Source organism: Drosophila ficusphila, unplaced genomic scaffold, assembly GCF_018152265.1.
Source record: "Drosophila ficusphila isolate 14025-0441.05 unplaced genomic scaffold, ASM1815226v1 contig_791, whole genome shotgun sequence".
In the NCBI taxonomy this organism is placed as follows: domain Eukaryota; kingdom Metazoa; phylum Arthropoda; class Insecta; order Diptera; family Drosophilidae; genus Drosophila; species Drosophila ficusphila.
In genome coordinates, this window is record NW_025064737.1 from 10,764,247 (window position 1) to 10,784,753 (window position 20,507).

General features: G+C 41.6%; 1 protein-coding gene across 1 annotated transcript; it reads right to left on the reverse strand.

Moving 5' to 3' along the window:
* Nucleotides 1-135: 135 nt before the first annotated feature.
* LOC108102011 (serine-rich adhesin for platelets) lies at nucleotides 136-20,481 on the reverse strand. Its single transcript, XM_017206609.2, has 5 exons — nucleotides 19,809-20,481; nucleotides 3,914-7,702; nucleotides 3,014-3,110; nucleotides 1,039-1,586; nucleotides 136-864 (listed from the first exon to the last, which is right to left on the reverse strand). The coding sequence occupies exons 2-5, from the start codon at nucleotides 7,441-7,443 to the stop codon at nucleotides 630-632; spliced, it is 4,410 nt and encodes a 1,469-aa protein (XP_017062098.1). The 5' UTR covers nucleotides 7,444-7,702; nucleotides 19,809-20,481; the 3' UTR covers nucleotides 136-629.
* Nucleotides 20,482-20,507: the final 26 nt, after the last annotated feature.

A 20,507-nucleotide genomic window follows, 5' to 3' on the forward strand; every position in this document is an offset into this window, starting at 1 on the left:
TTGGCAGTGTGACCGTATGAATAATTTTAAAATGTTTTCACTGTGTCCATTTCGCATTTGTTGTTAAACCATTAATAGTGTAAACATCTAAATAAGGCCACACCCAAAAGCCCGCGAAATTTTAAACTCCAAATATTGCTGGACATGATTTTTCTTGTAATTCACAATAATATGAGTACAGTACAGCTTGGTGTATACTTACAAATATCTTACGTACATTAAAGCTCGTTTAAAATTGATACATACATAGCTTGATTACATTTTTGACTTTCTTAAAATACGGAGAGCTCCAAAAATAACTCATTCGTTACGAAACTCAAACGCGACAGTGCAAAAACAAAAATTGACTTTATAAATATGCAACAGATTATCAGGAGATATATGAATGTACGATAATATCACAATAATAAAGGAATACATACATTTTAAATGATATTAAAGCCCGATAAATAACGACGTTCAATCAGGTGCCAACATTTAAGCATAATACTAAGCTACACTAATATTTATATCGTATAAAACATAGCTATTATTGTTACTGAGGGTCCCACGGATCAGTGCTGGAAAGGTGAACCTCAATCGGAAATTCGGTTTCCACTCGATGGGCGCCATCCGGAAAGGATAGGCTTTCAGTTGTCGTTGGACAGATTTGTGATCTTGGCCGCGTACATACTGGCCACCTTGTAGATAAATTCATACTGCTCCTTGGTCTGAACGGCACTGGCTCGTCCCCGCCGCACATAGTAGACCAGCTGTGGGATGTCTAAGGACCGCTTCGGGGTCTCCAAGCTCCGGATGGCCATGTCCGAGGCGATAATGGTGCCTGTGCGTCCCGTGCCTGGAGAACAGTGAACGGTTAGCGGTCTAAGGGGAGAAACAGAGAAGGGAAGACACAAAACATTAAAAAGCCATGCAAGACACAACTGCTGTGGTGTACAATAAGTTATATAAAAATACAATATTGGTACCTAAATACCAATATATAAATTTATTACATTCTTTATATTTTTAAACACAGAGGTGTGTAGGTTAACTTACCCCTGCTGGTTTCGAGTGCCGCTCCGACTGGAAATGTTTCCATTGATCTCGTTGCTGGACGTGCTGCCCGCCTCGCCCTTGGTGCCATCCGCATCCATCGATGTCTCCAGCGTCGCGGATTTCTCGCGCAGCTCGTTGGCCTGTTCCAGGCAGTAGGACTTAAGGGAGGAGCGCGCCTCCAGCAGCATGGCAATGATGGGTGCCTCCTCGGCCGGAACTCCGGCCTCTGGCCACTTGTACCAGTAGTGGGTGAGCTCGCGGCTCTCCTCGCCATCCACTCGCTTCAGGACCAGCGTGGAAATAGCGTACTTGTCCTTCACCTCCCGGTGCTTCAGGGTCACCTGGTAGTCGCCATAGCTGCTGTGGTTGTCCAGCGTCGCCGAGGGCGGCAAGTACTCGGCGCACCGCTCGATCCCGTTCTCGCTGAGATCCGTCGCCTGGATGATCACCCGCGACTGCTGCTCCCAGATCATCCTCCAGAAATCTGCGGTCGTGCTCTCCAGCGGCGCCTGGCAGGCTATATAGTAATTGGGAGCATCTCGGGGGCCCTGCATAAAGTAGAAAATATGTGGGTATGAGAATATATTACAATTTTAAGACTACCCACAACTATGCCTTGCATTTTTATAGTCTTTTGTTCTCTCTTTAAATATATACTCGTATGTTCATACTTTATTCTTTAAACTTGACATAATCTTATGCCGTTTTCCTTTTTCTTTACACATAAGCTGGCGTGAGTAATGACATAACCATTAATTAAAACTTATTGTGGCTCAACTCTCGCTCTGCCCACACAATAACTGGCTGTGAGCTGTGAGCTGTGCGCGCCTCCCAGATAAACGACCATAAAAATCGCACAACAGACCTCTGCTGCTCAAATCTCGACATGCTCAGGTTATCGCCAGGTGCAATTGCGATGAACGATGGAAGTGTTTCGCTTCAATGCACCGCAATGCATCGTCCACGTCACGCTTCAATGCAGTTCTTAAAGTGAGTTTTAGTAAACAACTAAAAACATTAGGCTTGATGGACACACACGTCCTGCACACAGAAAACCAACAGTCGAATGAAGTATTTCTCTTTCACATATCAAATTTGGGTAGCTAACGCTTTACCTAAAACGTTAAGCCAGCAGAAATTTAAACGAACACAAAAGGTTCTTTAATTGAGGGCTAAGAACCCGAAATTATACAATTATCTTAAATAAGATTCGTCATCTTTATAACAAAGATTCTGTTTATACACAATGAAGTTGTTTCACATGTGCAGGTAACTAAGATTGTGCTTAACTGTTATTTAATCTCAGACGATAAAAGTATAAGATAAATGCAAGTGTTTACATTCCGATTGCTTCAACAAAGAAGTTAAGATTTTCATTGACAGCTAATTGTTTGTTTTTAAATAAAACGGGAAAGGGAAGTTGCCGTTATAATAGATAAATTAACAAATTTTAATATCGCATGTTGTAAATTCAGAAATACTGGATTGTTTTCTGAGTGATTTCGGGTGGTTTGGAGCGTGGCGTTGGGTCGTGATGTAAGGGCATTCACACTTCGATGATCTCGGCAGACACTTTCCCCTGGCGCAATTACAACTTGCTGCTTTTCGCTGAAAACCCCCTTTTGCTGGTGGGGATCTGGGCAACAAAGCCGTAGAGCCTACCACTATTTCACAGTCATGGCCAACAGAGGAGCAGGTGAGTCTCATCGGGCGTGTAATTATTCGGGCGCCATGTTTAATGGCCATCGAGGGGCACGAAGACTCCAGATGGGGCATGGCGTCATGCAAGGCTCGCCACGTATGCTAACCACTTGAAGATGCCGCGGCCCAGCGATATCACCTATCCACCTATCCATCCATCCAACCACCCACTACATTTGCTACATGGGAAACCAGCTCGATTGTTTGCTGTCTAGCTTTCGGATGAGCCGATCCGCCGCCCACTTGGAAGACACCGAACGCCTCGGTTACTTACCCGCACATAATTGGCATTAATGTATTCCGTTTTGTCATCGTCGCCTTGCCGCTGGAGCACCACCCGCGTCTCAGGAAGCGGAATCACGTTGGCGTAGCTGCGGTTCGGTTCGTGCGATTCGGTTCCCAGTTCCCAGTTCGCAATTCCAGTTGGAGGTCGAGACGTTGAGTCACCATCGTCGGCGGTGTTGTTATTGGTTCGGGACAAAAAAAAGCAGGAAGAGATGTGCCAGAGATCAGTATTGTAATTGATTCGACAATTCGATGTGAACTCGTGCCGCGAAAGTGAACCCTTAATTGCAGTAGATACGGGTTGGGCAACCAAGCGACAATCCCAGTTATCTTATCTGCACTATACCTAAGTTTACCTGAATGATTTCACTTTTTCCTATGGCCTTCACGTTATTATAATAAATTATTTTCCAAACAAGATTATTTGAAGTTTAATGGTAATAAAATTCTTTTTAAATGTGTGAATAAACCAAAAACTTACTACATAAGGAATTAATACAAATATAATAATAATTTTCTGAGCTAACAATTTATTGTGTGCTTTCTTAAACTGTTATTAACTTTTTAAAAATGAAACTGTTGAAGTATAAAGCAAAAGCGTTTGAAAGAAAACATTAAAAATGTTGCATTGAAACAGAAATAATCTAATCAAACCACAATTACGTTATCAAATCATTGAGATTACACAACTTTGACCCAGCCCTTTAATGATCCCGGCACACCTGAATGAAATCTGATAGGCGTTTCTGATAAGCATATTTCACTTTTCGAGAAGGAATTCATTCGCTTTGTTTTGGAAAATTAAAGTATTAAATATTTTATTTTGCTATTTTATTTAAATGCACTGGGGGATTCACTTTCACGAGATATATCTTCAGCTTGTACTCACCGATTCTTGTCCTCGCATCCTGGCGGCACCTCGTCCGCTCTGGCGATGATTTGCGGTACGTCCCGGAACTCCTCGAAGACGTCGGAACGCCGCTCCACGAAGCGGGCTAACTCACTGGCGGTCAAGAGGTTATGCCGCAGCGAGGGATCATCGAAGGCGGCGTTGCCGTAGGTCCGCTTGGATGCCCTCACATCGCGACCCTTCCTCCGCACACTTCCGAGCACCGAAACATTGTCCAGGGAGTAGGCATCCAGGCTCACCGGGCGACACCTTTGGCCGTAGGACATCTGCTTCTGGCGCTTGCGCATCAGATAGAGGAACGCCACCAGGAGGATGAGGGCCACCACTCCGATCACACTGACCGTGATGGCGATGATCACATTCACATCCGTGCCGTTTCCCTGGGCATTGGCCTGCATGTGATCCAGTTCGTTGGGATAGGGAGCCATGAAGGTGGGTGGCATTTCGGGGGATTGGGTGGTGCTGCTACCAAGAGTGGTTGTGCTCTCCGGCAGCATGATGTTGTTGTTGCTGATGGTGGTGCTGCTGCTGGCCACCGTTGAGGATTCAATGTACTCCTCCGTGGGTGGCGGTGCAACTGTTGTGGTTCTCGTGGTGCTCGATGTGGTGCTGTCGTCCAACAGACTGATATCCACCGGCTGCATTGTTGTTGTGGTCGAGGGTGGTGCCTCTGTTGTTGTGGTTGTTGTGGTACTGGTTGTTGTTGTAGTACTGGCTGTTGTTGTTGTTGTTGTACTGGTTGTTGTTGTTGTTACCGCCATCGTTGTCTTGGCTAACTGCTGCTCTGTGTCCTGCTCATCGACCACCTGTTGCCCCTCATGGTGGTGCGACGACTCCTTCTCAAAATCCTGGCCACCTGTTGCCGCTGTGCTCTCATCCGTTGCAACAGCAACAGCAGATGTTGTTGTTTCGGGAGGGGCTTCGCCAATGTTGTTCGTCTCCAGTGAGGATTCGTGTTCTTTGCTCAGTTTACTTAGGTCACTCAGCAGACTGGTGGTGGTGCTGGTGGTTGTCGTCGGGGTGGTTTCCCCCGCCGCCTCTATTGCTGTTGTTGTTGTTGTTGTCGTTGGCAATGCCTGCTCTGTTATGGCCACACTGTTATTGACCGCGTTATCGGTTTTCTCAGCTGTTCTTAGCTCGTTTCTATTGCTTAAACTGTCGCCGTCGCGTGTCTTCACTGTCACTGTCTCCAAATTCACTTCATTGCTAATTTGCGCAATTTCCGTTTGCGTGGGTGTTGCCGCACTCAATGTACTCGTACTCGCGATTGTACTACTCTGAGTACTTGTTACGATGATTTCGGGTTGGATTTCTGGCCGAATCGAAGTGCTCACCTCGCCAGCCACTCGCACACTGAACGATGTTGCTGTTGGCTCCTCGGTTGCTGTTGCTGTTGCCGTTGCTGCTGCTGCTGGCGGGTCGCTCTCCGGACTTTTGGTTGTGGCAACGATGACGTCGTTACTGTTATTATCGTCGTCGCCGACGCCGTCGCTGATGTTGCTGATTTCAGCCGCTTTCATTGCCATTTCAGTTGTGTTGGGGGTGATTGCCACATGCGTTACTCGTTCGGTTGATGTTGCTGGTGGTGCTGCAGCTGATGTTGCTGTTGTACCTGCAGATGTTGCTGAAGCCTCTGCATTTGGGGTTGCTGCTGTTGTCTCCTCTGGAACGGTGAGTGTTGCTAATGTTGTTGTAGATGTTGCTGCTGTTGAAGTGGTTGCTGCTTTTGTGGCTTCTGATGTTGCTGCTTCGAAGATTTGTTTATTGGACCCAGGTACAACCGATAAGGGTTCTTCTGTGGTTGTTGTGGTGCTTGTGGTTGTTGAAGGTTTTTCAGATGCAGCTAGAATTTCTGTTACATTCAACAGATCGGTTTTTATTAAACCCACCCTCGCTGTTACGGGCAATGTTGCAAATTGCTCTAGCAATTTGGTTGGTGTTGCAGCCTCGGTTGCTGTCTCTTTTTCTTCCGTTTGAGCCTCTGTTATCGCTTCTGTTAGTTTGGCATTAGCTGCATCGGCCATCTTTTTGACCAAGGGAACATCTAATAGTTCTGTTCGAGCAGTTGTTGTGCTTACTTCCCATTCCATAAAACTTTCATCAGACTTTATAGGTGTTGTAATTGCAACATCCTCTTTCTGCAATCCTGTTGGAATCATACTTTTATGATGACTTTCCTCTGCTAAAGCTTCGGTGGTGGCCTGTGTTGCACTCTCGGTGGCATCCAAAGTGGTTCTCACCACAAATTCGGTTCGGTTCTCCGGCACGGATTGCATCATGGCAATTTGTTGCCAATCCAGGAGATTCTTCTCCTTGTGCTGCTCCGTTTTGTTGTGAGGTAAATCTATATCGTTTGCCAGGTCAGTTTGGTTAATAAGGGGAAGGACAGTTGTGGTGGTAAGAGGAGCCTTTGGTACTGCCTTCATCCCCGCCAGACTCCAAACTTCAGCGGTATTTGGCAACGTAAGTTGTTGAGCATTGGTGGAATTTTCGCTAATAAATTTGGCTCGCTTTTCGGGCAATTGACGAACCTCCGACTTGGAAGTGGACTCATCAATGGTGTTCTCATTTGAGGCATAAAAAGTAGTCATCGAGGGAGTAGTGGATGAAGTGGTTGTCGAGGGAGTAGTGGATGATGTAGTGCTGACAGGAGTAGAGGTCATAGGCAGAGGTCGCAGTTTCATGGGCGTGACAACTGGGAGGGATTGCAACAAACCTTCAGTTGTGGTTAAATATTGCATGGATCGACCATGTTCGGAAGAACGGGTGGTGGTGGTATTAACCACTCTCTCGGTGGTGCTTGGAACTTCAAGGGTGGTGTTGGATTCTTTTGGTGTCATAGCTTCTGTTGTTAACTCCTTAATCTCAGATTGATAGTGTGATTCAACTTTTGGAAGAGAATCCTCTGCTTTCTCATCTTTCTGTTCACTAGGGAAAACATGTTCGGTGGTTGTACTCGAGATCGTTTTCAAGGAAGCTAATTCTTTTACAGGATCTGAAGGAACTCCCTTTTTTTCCAGATTTTCTGAGATTCTATCTGACTGACTTGCATTTGAAATTGTAGAATCCTCTTTAGCAGCAACTGGAGGAGTTACATTTTGAGATTCCTCTTTTATTGGAGATTCTGTGACTGACCCTTCTTCTCCCAGATCTTTTACGGTGGTGCTGCTGGATTCACTTTGAACGAAGGCCGCAGTGGTTGCCTCAACTTTTGGTTTGTCTTTTGTATTTAGGGACTCAGATTGCGCTTCAGCCTTTACTTCTCCATCCTTAACTTCCAGTGAGATTTTTTGAGCAACCACTTCCGGATCTCCCTTCGTTTCAAGCGATGCCATGTCGCCCACACTTTCCCCGAGCGTTGCAACAATGTCAGGGTCACTAGAATTCAAATTGGAAGCCACCGGCTGCTCCAAGCCGGAGGTTTCTCTTTTCGCAATGAAACGTGCCTGCGTTAACATTACGGCCAGGGCGAGCATTAAGCCACCACCAAGCCATCCAACCACACGCATTGTGGATCGCTCCCTCTCCTTCTACCGCCGTATATCTCTCTCTCTTTCTTTCCTTTGGTGCTTTTCTGTGGGTCAAGTCAATTCCACGTTCGACTGGGCCTCAAAATCGCTATGTTTTTGTTTCCACCTTTTGAGCTTAAGTTATTGTTGTTCTTTTTTCGCCTGTTTTCTCATTTTTATTTTCAGCAATTCGCAACGATTTATTCCTTTTCATATATTTTTCTCAGATTTTTGCCTTCATTTTTACTAGGGAAAACACCTGCAATAAAAAAGGGGAACATAAATTAGTTAACCAGTTTTTTTCTTGTTAAATGCATTTCATTTTCTTTATGTTTTGGGTTCCTCTTAAATGGCCTGAAATTATTTGGACGGTAGTACGTTTAAATATTCCGTGGAAAGTGACTAGCAATTTCCCTTTCTATAAGCGGAGCTCTCCATAAATGCAATTAATGTCATTAAGACACGTTCAGCATTCCCCCAAACAAAATGAGTTGGAGCCTCAAGTTCAAGGCCAAGTGAGTAGGGAATTAAATATAGCTCTCTTATAACAATTATAAAATGAAGTAATTTAAAAATAATTACTCAAAATATAATAATATACAATAGAATACAACAACTAAATTAAAAGCAAAGTCCAATTTTACTGTTTGTAATTAATTAGTATTTAATTATACATATTTCTTTAAATAGATATTATAATTTATAAATACACGCTACTGAACTTTGACTTTGTTTCTCAAGTTCAGTTTGGCTTTTTCCCCGTAATAAATAATGTCAAGGAAGCCTGATGGGTTCATTGTACCGAGTGGCCAAAAATAGTTCACATCGAGGTGTTTACCATCTCGATCTCCACCCACAGCTGTATGGCTTCACCTTTGAGTTGCGAACCATTCATATAAAAGCCCAATCGATGTCATGGAACGAAGTGCATAGGGTTCATTCAACCACGGCCTCCACCGGCGAACCCATCAAAAGTTGCTCTGGGAGTTGAAGTATTCCAGCCGAACTGCAAACAAAGCCACCCAATAATAACCATGGAGCGGATATACAAAAATATCCGGAGAGGGCGCGAGTTTACCGACTTCATTCACCATGGTTATCGCTGGGTTGTTATCTGCCGATCCGGGCGATGTCATGTCAATAGTGCATGCAACCCCAGCTCAAGGTGGAGAACACCCCTCCCTCCCCCTCTTGTTCCCCTTCAATATTTGGCCACGTGGGAGAAAAGCCTACCCCCATGTCAGCAATTAGTACTAAAAGGCCCAGTTCGGTGGTTGCTCGTCATTAATGACGTTACCCTTATGGTGGTGCGATATTCAGGTGTGGCGCCACCCACTTGTTCCCCCTTAAATGGAATCTTTTACCCAGAGGGCTGCCCCCTTCGAATATTGCTACTTTCTCGTTGAAATACTTGAAATTCCCCACTTTATTATGGAACCAGAGATTCGCACTTCCATTCAGCTGCCCATTTTGCCATGCGCCCGCTGACTAATACCTCTAGAAATATATATATATTTATGCACATGTGTGCTTTTAGATAAGATTTGCTTGAGCCAGACAGGGACAAAATCACAGCGAGGTATTTTGTAATTTTTTTTATATTTTTGAATGTCAACGCTGCTGCTGATAAAAAGGCAGCGGAAAAGGTAAACAGTAATCGCTGGTGTTGTTGTCACCGGAGGCCGGCGGTGGGTTGTAAAAGGGCATAACGATAGCCACTGGCTTTATTGACTTTAAAAAACAAAGAAAGATTATATGCATGGGTATTTACAATTTATATGGTTTCATGTGAAAAGCTCTACTTACTAAAAACTAAAACAGAACATTTATTTTTAGAGTGATAACTACTTTTTTTTACACAATAAAGAAATATTATAAAAATGAGTTTTCAATAAAAAACATTATTTTAAATTTAGAATTAAATAGGTTTCTCTTATTATTGTTTTAAGATTAAATTAAATATTTTTACATTAAACAAATATCTACACGGAATCTCCAGTTAACAAAAGCCTAAAAGTATGCTTTATTCTATTACTAAAATGTAGTCCCAAAATCAGACTTGCTTTGCAAATAAGCGCTAGTGCTTGTGATTAAGCCTAGAAAACAAAATAATACTTTGTAGGCTTTGGTTCCTCGGCTGCGTTAATCGACGGGAACCGACCGAAGGTAGAACCACCCATTGATACAGTGAACCACAGCCGGAGGCAAGGGAGTTTCAGGAAGACAGAGCCGCAATTTGAACCCTCCACTTAACCCAGCTGAAACCCAAATCGGTTTGCCCACGAGCTCTGGGGTCGGGTGACCAGTGGAAACGTGACTCGATCGGGGAATCAAGTGCATCACGGCATTGGCAGTAAAAAAAGGGGAATCAGGGAACTGGAGGGAGCGGCGCATGCTCGAGATGTAAACAGAAATCAGCATTAGAGAAACGAGCCCGGGGAGTCGACTCATTTCCGCTTCAGCAGCACGCACTCAGGATGAACGAATGGCTCAGAATTCCCCGACTTGGGATCACTATCCACAGCCCCAACTCCAACTCCAAGCTGAAACTGCAGCGATGATGATGATCGGATTGAGGATGATCGCGAGATCGCGAGAGAATGCTAAACCAGTTTTTGCGGCCCAATAAAGCTGCTTCGATTTCGATTTGCAATTATGATTTCACTTGCATTGCGATCACGCTGGATGTGGAGAATGGCCGGCGATCGGTTGGTATCTTAATGATCTCGGGATCGGTAGTTGTAGTCGTAGTCGCAGTCGAAGTTATTGTGGCCAGTGATAATGACAGCCATCTGGGTAGTCATGACTCGATCTGCGCCGCTGATTGATGGGAAGAAGCTTTGAGCGATTAAACTTCTGGGGGTTAGAATCGTTAGCTTTGAGATGAGAGATTGCTTTGGATTTTCCCAAGTTAGTTTCGGTTCCTAATCCTAATCACCAGACAAAATTCGTTCGATCTAAATGATGTTGGAAATGACTAACTAACCGGAAGGGGATCATTAAATTCTGTGAAAGCGATTAAATGGGTATTTTCGAAGCTGATAAGAAAGTCCAAAAGGTTTTGGATTAGAACTTGTTTTACAATATAAGTAATTAGTGAAACTAATTAGCTTTCCAAAGTGTTCATTAAAAACTTTGCTACTTTAAAGCAGAATATCAGCAACTTGAAAGTGAGTCACATTAAGTTTGTATACTTTGTGGAAGTATCCAAAGCCATCTTCAGTTACTATCCCACATCTAACTTAACCCAAATGACGCACTACATACGCAGACTCCCGACTCGAAAAAGAATTCCAAGAATGCCAACAGTTAGCTGGGATTATTACAGACGCAGATGGATGATGGTATAAGCTGCGTTCTTTGCCATTTCTGCGAAACTCACTGGGTTGCTATAAAGATGGAGATGGAGATGTTATCAATAATGAATTGCGAGTGGAGCCGTTCTAAAATCAGCCGAGTGTGATGGAGAATTAGAGGCGTCGCACGCTCAAACGATAACTGTGGCATTAGTCCACATTTCTATATATATATATGTACTATAGTTTTGTATTTGGGGCTTCTTTTGTTTTGGGTTACGGCTATACCGCTATTTCATATCTCGTAACTGTGGAGCAAAGCATCCGCGGAAGTATCTCATTCGAACGAGTCAATCTTCATTATTCTCTATTAACGAACTTCCCAGGCGTATCATAGCTTCATTATGGGAGGCAAATCTCATTCCGCTCTCCAATACGACGAGCTCCCAAAATTTGTGGCCATTGATGCGATTTGACGATGACTCATTTGCATGACATTTGCTTATATCATGCTCATTCGCATACGCGCTTGAAGCCAAATTTCTTTCTTTTTTTTCTCTGCGGAAATCCAGAGCCAAAATAAACGATACTCTGCCACGAGCTGAACTTTCAACGCAATTAAGTTTGTGAAAGAAATCGAAACCCGCAATGAAATCGAACTCAATTTTGAGGATTCAAAGCGGTCAACTGCTTTATTTGCTACCACGGCACACAGAAAGATAATTTATGTGTCTATTGTAGTTTATCTCAAGGAAAATGTATGTTTATGTTCACTTTAATACACAACACATTGAAATTATTCCAAAATAAACCTCTAAATCTATTAATACCATAAAACAGTGAATGTAATAAAACTGTTCTTTTTTTTCGTCAGATATTAATGTTTTTACTTCATAAAATAAAAGATACATGTCTTTTTCTTATGTGACTTTTTATCAGTAGAGCAACTTGAATTATAATTATTATCAGTAAATTATCAGAAAAGAAACTTGCGTTAAGCACTATTATTGATGTTAAATATTATCATTAAGGTTATCGACTCCAATTTTTACTTGTATACCCTTGCAAAAGGTAATAAAATTAGATTTTAAATTTTCCAAATTTTTTTCTGTGTTCAATAAACGATCGCATTCATCAATTTTGACCTTGCTGGCCCTGCCATTCGCGTTTATTGAACCAGGCAGCTGCGGCAACAACAACATAGCCCGTCCAAATTGCAAATGAGTTTAAACATTTATGCTGTGTGTCTGTGTTTAGACAAAATTGAGATCACTGGATACTTGAACATGTATTAATTCCATTTTCATAAGACTTTTAAACAAAACACGCCTTCCATTGTCCAATTTTTAGATTGCCAAAAGTTGCTCAAATCTGAACACATGTATATTATTAGTATAGATAAAATCCTTGACATTATAAAAGAACGAAAGCTTATGGAGATTATTACCTATAGGTATTACCTATCAATCAGAGGCAACCCCTGAATTCTGGAGAAATGGTTGGAGCTCTTTTGATGGGTTCGATAAGGGTTTTGGCCACGCAATACACAAGTTAAGCCACCGTCAAAATGGACAAGCAATTGTCCAGTTGGCCGCTGTTGTCTTTGCTTATCTGTATCTGTATCTGTGCAATTACTCTAATGACAGGCGCATGTGTACGTAGTACGTAGTTGGGCTCAGATACACACATGTATGTCAGCCGCATAATTGCCCCTAATGCAATTGAACAATTAGGCAAGCGCTGCAGCTCAAGCGCAGGCCACACAACAAATGCAAAATAGACAAACAAATGTATGCACTAAGAAAAATAAATCATTTATTGATTAATTTAATACCATATGTATATATCACTCCTCTTTCTATACTTCTGTTTTCGCTAGATATATACCCACTTCCACTTCTGTATTTTACGGCTTCCCTTTATTTTTAATAACTTTATGTCAGGTACAAAAAATTCTTTCAATATAAATTAAAAAGAAAACGAAACTGGGTTAACTTTCTGGCTAAAAAGGAAATCAAAAAGGGTTATTAATCATTTTTAGAATCATTCTTAATTCACGGAACTTCTAGTTTCATTTTCTGTGTGTGTTTTATGCATGGATTGATAGCCATCTAATGCGTCCATATTTCACGTTCCCATTCTACTGACTGCCTGCCACAAGTTTTGGGTCACCAAGCTCTCTATAAAAACCATTCCCCCAATCCCCCGAATCCCCCTCGATCCCTCGCCATTGTCAGTCGCCATTTGTCAACTTAGTGCGAGACATTAAAACGCCCCAAGTCGCATTTACCTCGAAACTGACAAATTTGCTTGGTTCGCTTTTAATTTGCTCTCCTTTGTTAAGGCAATTGCGATCGGGCGATAGTGGGTAAGCGGTTTATTAATGTCTCCATCGTCCCTAATAAAATCAAATCAGAGGGCGGGGAGAGGGGAATCTGGAGCTGGATTTCGTCATTTGGGCCGTGCTGCAATAACTCACTGGGGGGAAAATCCATTTCTGTAATTTCGACTGCGATCGGTGGCTGCCCTTTTGCGCCGCCTGGAACGAACAGACCGATTTGAATGTCACGAAAGCAATTCAGTTCAGTTCAGTCCCAGTCCGAGCCGAAAATCGCTCGACAAATTGTAACTGGCACGAGGGCTACCGTCCAAGCTGGTGGTGACTGGCCAAAACAAGGTAACTACTCTGCAGCATTGTTGCTTTTCATGCTTTTAATGCTTTTCATGCTGCCCGATCCACGAACGTGGCTGTAACTTGTACTAGATTTCGGCGCTCGCTTTTCGCTACTTGTTAACCCTGTCAAGCCCAAAGTTAGGTTACTGAATCAACACAAAACTTGGGTATGTTATTTATAAAGAGAGCTGTCTATTGTAACAGTTACAAAAAGATTACAAAGAGTAAAAAGATTTTTGAATAACTTTTCATAAGAACTAATAGAAATTTATGGGTAAAAAACCAATATAAAATGATTTTAGTTATGGAGAGATTTTTGTTATTTGTTATTTAACATAAACTAAGATATTTATACTACTAAATACTTTACAAGACAAAAACATTACTTGAACCCGAATCGTATTTGCTTGATGATGGTATTAATATATTTTTACATATATTAAACGTTTTATTTAAAAGTTCTTTGCCTTTGGATAGCTATAATTAATATCAGTTTTCACACATTTACATTGATTGTAATAAAAATGACCTGAGTTTTTAGTAACGTATTTAATTTCATTAATTTTACTGAGCTTGTACACCTGGGTCATGAAAGGGTTAATCGTGGGCAGATCGAGGGGCAGTTGGCGGGGGCAGGCGCTCAAAGTTACAGCGCAGCCGCAAAGTGAACCGAATTGAGGTTACCCCACCGACAGATGAGCTAACGTTTCACGCATGCCCCGGGTTTTGGGTTTGGGTTTGGATTTTGGTTTTGGTTTTGGCCTGGCTGGTGGGTTGTGGGCTGTGTGTTGTGGGCCTGGGAATGCACCAGACGTGACTCATGTGGGTTCATTCATTGTTACGTTACGTAGGAGCTGTCACTTGGAAAGGGCCAAGAGGAAAAAGGGGGAACTTTAAGGCATAAACCAAACAATGCAGTTGTTGTTGCAGCAGAGTTGGCAGATTTTGCGCAAGGTAAGCAGCATTTTGTACTCCTCCGTTGCTTTACGGCTCAATGGAAACTAAACGACAGAAGAAGAAGAAGAAGAAGCGGCGGAAGAAAGCAAAAGTGGGCGCTGTGGAAGCCGGCGAAGCACTTTTACTTTTCGCTCCATCGCGTATCTCATAGATACGTTTCCAATTTTCCACAGCAGCCAGCTACAAGTTTTCCCCGGGTGCTAAACGAGTTTCGTTTCGTTCGCTCGCTAAGGAGTGTTAATCGCTGAGAGACAGACAGCTGATGTCGCCGGAAAATGATCGAGTGGGCGTTACCTGGTAGATCCAGATGGGTTACATAACCACTTAATGGTCGACTTTCGTTTGGAAGCTACTGAACCCAAATAAGAGAGAGAGAGATTTCTCCCACGCTCCCCGATACAATTACCCGTTTTTTGGCACTTTTTCTTTCGGCTTAATGTTATTACTTTTCACAAATTAGCCAGACACTTTCCCCAACTCTCTTTGGTTATTTAAATGGCAAACGTTTTCTAAGGTAAAAACTGCAAATTTATAAAAACTTGTATGTGAAATCCATACTACCTCTTATTATCATTAGTCATTTGCTGATATTTTTGTATGATTGGTTTTTTTTTGCACACAACCTGAAACTATAAATATGGGGAATTTTACCATCCCTCTTTTTGGGTCAACGCTTTTTTGGGGTTTCCTCGACTGAACACGCGAATCTGCCATTGCCAAGCTGCCTGCTAATTGAAGAAAATGTGCAATATTTATCCCAAACATCCAGGGTTCAAGGTCTGATGGGATAATTTATTAGCACACCTCTGCTAACCAGAAATTCAGACAGGGATTCGGAAGGTAGGCGATTATGAAACCGATCGATATTGAAGGGCATTCACGCTTCCTTCACTTCAACTCCATAAGTGCGCAATATAATCGAAAGAGACTTTCAATAATTTTATTAGTTGCTTTGTTTGTTGTGTGCTAATTGATGGCGAAGTCTCGCAAATAATCGAATCCGTATAAATTCATTAGCATTTCATAAAACAAAGTACGTCAAAAAAGATTGCGCTGCTAACCGGACCCAACCCCAAAGAATCAGAGAAACAGAAACAGGTTTCCTTTACCGAGAATCTTGTGTAGACAACGAACCCAAAGGCCAAGTGCTATAGAAACGAGTAACGCTCAGAAAAACCCCAGAAAACAGTCGCTAAATTGCCGCAAAAAAGGTTAAACATTTGTTGTATTTGGTATGCAAAACAGTGGAACGATTGAAACCCTCTTTGCATGCAAATGCATCCGAAAGATGCCCGGGGCATCCAAATGATGAAATATGGCAGCAGCGCTGTGTATCTTTGGGATACGTAAGTAGCGTAAACAAACGGCAAATGCATTGCACTGGCGAGCACATTTTCAGGCCCGAAAGGTAAACAAAAACAGAGGCGGTGGTATTAAGAATGCAGAAGGTGGTGGCACTCACACAGAAAGTAAGCGCATAAATAACACACATATGCTCCCATTTGAGGCAACATCTGTGGTTATGTGGAGGAAATGCCAAAAGAAACCCGAAGTCAACTTAAATGGCTTTCGAGTTGTATGAAAAGCAGGCGAAACTAGTTCACAGGCTGCCTTGAGCTACTCTATAAATTGGCAACTTATAAACGGCAACACCCTCGGGCTTTAAAAGTGACAGGGGCTGATCAGGAATACATATATAGAAAATACTATACACATTTTCCGTGATTTTTACATTGTGGATACCAATCACATTGCTAAGTTGTTACGAAATCAAGCAGAAAATGCATTACATATTCTAGTTTGTATTTTAATTTACTGAAACAGCTGTCTAATTAAAAACTACTCTATTCATTATTATTATTAACATTGTATGTTAATGAGGATAGTAATTTTTAAGGAAAAGGAACATCATATAATATTATATACATTTAAATGTCTTAATAGACCTAAAGAATAGAAGATATGACTATTTTCTATTATAATATAATACCTTATGTTATACATCATATTTAATTATATTGACAGAAACTAAACTTTATTTATTTAGTGAATACTGTAACCCACAACACAAGGTTGACTTCCTGCTCGCCTGACCCAAGTGAAGATGTAACTAACCAACTGCTCTTTATTCAATTAAGTTCAATCAGAGCCAAGTGTTTGGCGATTGTTCGCCTGGCAAGTGTCTGGAATTGAATTAATATTACAAAGGCGATAGCAAAATAGGGAGCAGAACCAAAAGCTATATCAGCCTGGTCAGAGAAAATAACCACCTGACTGAAAACCATTCATTTTCTGAAGGTGCCACAAAGTTGAGGCTTAGTTCGTTGACTTGATGACTGACTACCTGACAACAAAACAATTAAAGTTTTAATTTAATTAAGCCGACTCAAGTCGGAAGAGTGGGTGAAAAGTGAGGAATAATGCCAAGAGTCAAAGACTCTTCAATTGAGTAGTTTAATTCGACACCCACGGCTGAGAATCGAGGCTGCAACATTTTATTGGTCCTAAGTACTGTAATTTACTTTGTTTGTTGTGAAAACTGTGATCATTTTCCGTTCTCCGAGAGCCAGAACACGTTTCCAAGGTAGGTCCAAAAATAAAACCGCACAAATCGAAGCAAAACTGTTGCCCCCAAAAGCGAGATAAACGTCGAAACAATGGAAGACGTGGGGCAGAAAGGCAACAAAGAAACAAAGCCCAAGAGTACTAAATGCGAATGCTAAAGACAGAGCTCATAGGTCAGGTCTCCAAGTTGAGGGGGCAAGTTGTTTGCCGGGTTCCCTCTCTTTCTGATTTTCTTGAGAAAAACGCGGAAGGCGGAATCGGAAGAGGAGGCGGTTCAGGGGCGGACGAGGGGTTGGCACCCATATGTGTGTTACCCACTGAACTGCAGTTTGCCTTAATGACAGATTCTGAGTCATCAAGGTGCGTAATTACCACTCGGCAAGAAGTGAGATGCATTGGGGACGAAAGCGAGAAAGTGGAGCGAAAACTAATGGTCAGATTTGAGATGACCACATGAACTCGGATCTTTTTAGTATCTGATAGAATTTTCAGCGCTTCTCCTAATATCTTTGGAATGCAGGTCATAGAAATCTGATTCTACTAAATCTATTATTAATTTCTGTGAAATTCAAATACTGACGCGTTCATCAAAGGAATACGTTCTATAAATAATTCTCTTTTATTACTTTGCGGTTCTGTAAACATATTTATGTTTGGAGAACTTCTTTTATTATCCAACTGAATTTTAGAATGTGCACATTAATATTTCTAAGATATTTAACAACTATTTTAATTTTTATTCTGCAACATATAAGATGATTAAATTTGATAACCTTTCACCCACTTCAGCTTCAGTGTTTCTTGCATTCCTTGTAGAATCGTAGAATCTGCAAATACTTATAAGCATAGGTGATAAGAGCGTCATAACAGAGGCCAAGATCCCAGAGGTACGTGCCAGAAATGCACGAGCAGAGGATTTCCTCCGGCAATCGGAATTCGCCTCGTTTTCTAAGATTTTCATTATCGCACAGACGGTAGAACTATGCACTGGGTGCAGAGTAACTCTATTCTCAATTCTCAATTGCCAAACGGCCAAAGACCAGCAGGCACGTCTCTAGACGATCCAAGCTGGCTCCGAACGTGACTCACAGCCAGAGATCTCCACCGAGTGGTTGAGTGGCTGAGTGGCTCTCTTTCTTGCCGTCGCCGCTTAAGACCTGCGAGACCTTCGCTATCAGCTCAGGCCAAGCCGATCCAATAGGGCACCGGCAGGAGACCGGTTTGCCCGATTCTTGCCAACCACATTCCATGGAAGTTACACAGAAAACAAAACTATGTATTGTAAGGCATATTTTACCAGTCATTCGGGTCTTTGAATAGATAAGTAAGAAATATGTTGCTGATCTAAAGAATATGTAATAAAAACAAGGACATGGTGGAAAGTTTTTACTGTGCCAATTTAATAAATAATTTTTTTATTACCTTTGGCTAAAACAAAATGCTATTTACCATTCAACAAAGTGTCTATGGTCAATTGAGGTAATGTTTTTGCTCTGTGCACTCTATGCAGCGCCCCTCCTTGGCTTTAAAATCACTTACATGTTTCGTCATCCTCGTCGACTCAACTCATTTGGCATTCAAAACGCTTCTTTATTAGCCCAGGCCCATTACCAAGCGATTTATGTTGCCCGTTCGCACATACATAATGCATTCACAGCGTCTTTGCCATCGCATTTGTTCTGTGGTTGCAGCGTGCAAGCTGAAGTTGCAACAATTGTTGAATGTTGCTTGTTGATTCTGCGGCGGCGGCTCTTGCTAAGTAACCTCTAATTAAATTACTGTCTGCGGCCTTCGCCGGCAGCTTTCCATTCTGACTGAGATGGGATTGGGGATTATTCTGAAGAGGCTTGAATGGATCGCTTAGCTTTAGGTCTCTGGTTAACGCATCGCTGGACTTTGCTGCAGAACTGCAGGTGGCAAGAAGATTAAACCCCGAGTTTCTTTGTAGTTATGCCATTGGCATTGAAACGGGCCGTTAAAAATTTCTGCATTTACAGTCGAACTGCAGGGGCGAACGTGCTAAATTAATTTTTTTAAATCATAAAACCTTAGGTAACAAAATAAAATCACGGTAATTAGTACTGCAGGTACCTTGAAGGTGAAGTTTGCAATTTAAAAGGAAAACTTTTAAAGATTTTTCAAAATTTACTACAACAATGCAAAGAAATTAAACTATAAATATTTATATTTTAACAGTTTAAAAAACCTGTACTGTTTCAACTCATTTTTAATTTCATACATTTTTAAGTTACCTAATGTCACGGAGAAAACCGTAAAAGTATTTTTCAATTTTCCCGTTTTTACGATTAGAGGGAACAGTTTCTCAGGAAATGTTCCACGTTTCCCAATGGACAAATATTATGGCACATTTAATTAAATAATTGCCAGCGTTTCCACATGTGCGAAAATTAAGTTAGTGCGATATTTTCTGGCGCGCACAAAAACCAAATATGATTATAACAATAGCGCAATTAAATAAAAAACAGCAGCAAGTCAGAAGTAGAAAAACAAACTACAAAAAAGCTGCCACAGCAACAAAAAACAACAACAACCGAAAATAGCAAAAACATCAAGGAGACGAATGATGTTGAAAGTCGTTTTGCGGGTTTGACCACTGTGATGTGATCCCCACTCTCAGAGAGCGCCAAATGCACAGAAAAAAAAACTATATCATACACATAAATATTCTGTTACCTTTTTATTGTTATTAACTATCGCTAAATGATAAGTGTACAAATTAAAAACGAGTTTCTATTTCGTGCTTAAAAATTACATGATAATTTCTTAAATTGATTAGCCAAACAAATTTTTTCCTGTATTAAGAGCAAATAGCCGCAAAAAGACAGAAAGAGAGTAAATAAAGCTAGACTTACCAAATTGTTTATGTTTTATATATAGACTTCTTGGCAGCTCCAATTGTAAATTGACTATTTCAGCACTCTGCTTAACGGCTTGTTGCTGCTGCAAAAGCGAAAATAAATACACGTTTATTTTCGCCAGACTTTTGGCTTCCGTGTTGACAACAATAACAATAACTACACTTTTCTCTTGCACTTTAAACCATTGAGCGCTTTCTATGGCTTGCCATTAATTTGCGATTAATTGCATTTTCAATTTCCATATTTCACTCGCACACACGTTTAGAAACACACTATTTCCCCTTTCGTTTTCCTCTTCCCACACACGCTTGTTGCTTTTGCTTGCGGTTTTTGTTTATTCCCTCTCTCACTCACTCGATTTCCGCACAATAGAACAGACGAAAAATTGTGTTAACAATCTTTTTGTGTTGTTGTTTACTCGAAAAAACGGTACGCGAAAAGAGCGCCAGCATCCAGCAGCGCACACGTCCGACTCGTCCGGTGATTTTTTGATTAATAATTTTGCCTTTTCCACTGTGGTTCCACTGTGGTGGAGCTCGCAGCGACCATGGTAGAAATCGTAAACAGTGGTCTCGTCGGCTCCAACAGTCCATTAACGAACTTACGATCCAAGAGATGGTTACAAGTGGATAATTCAACTTAATTGCAAGTAGAGTAAGTAATTCTAATGCTACTTTGTTTCTATTGTATGTA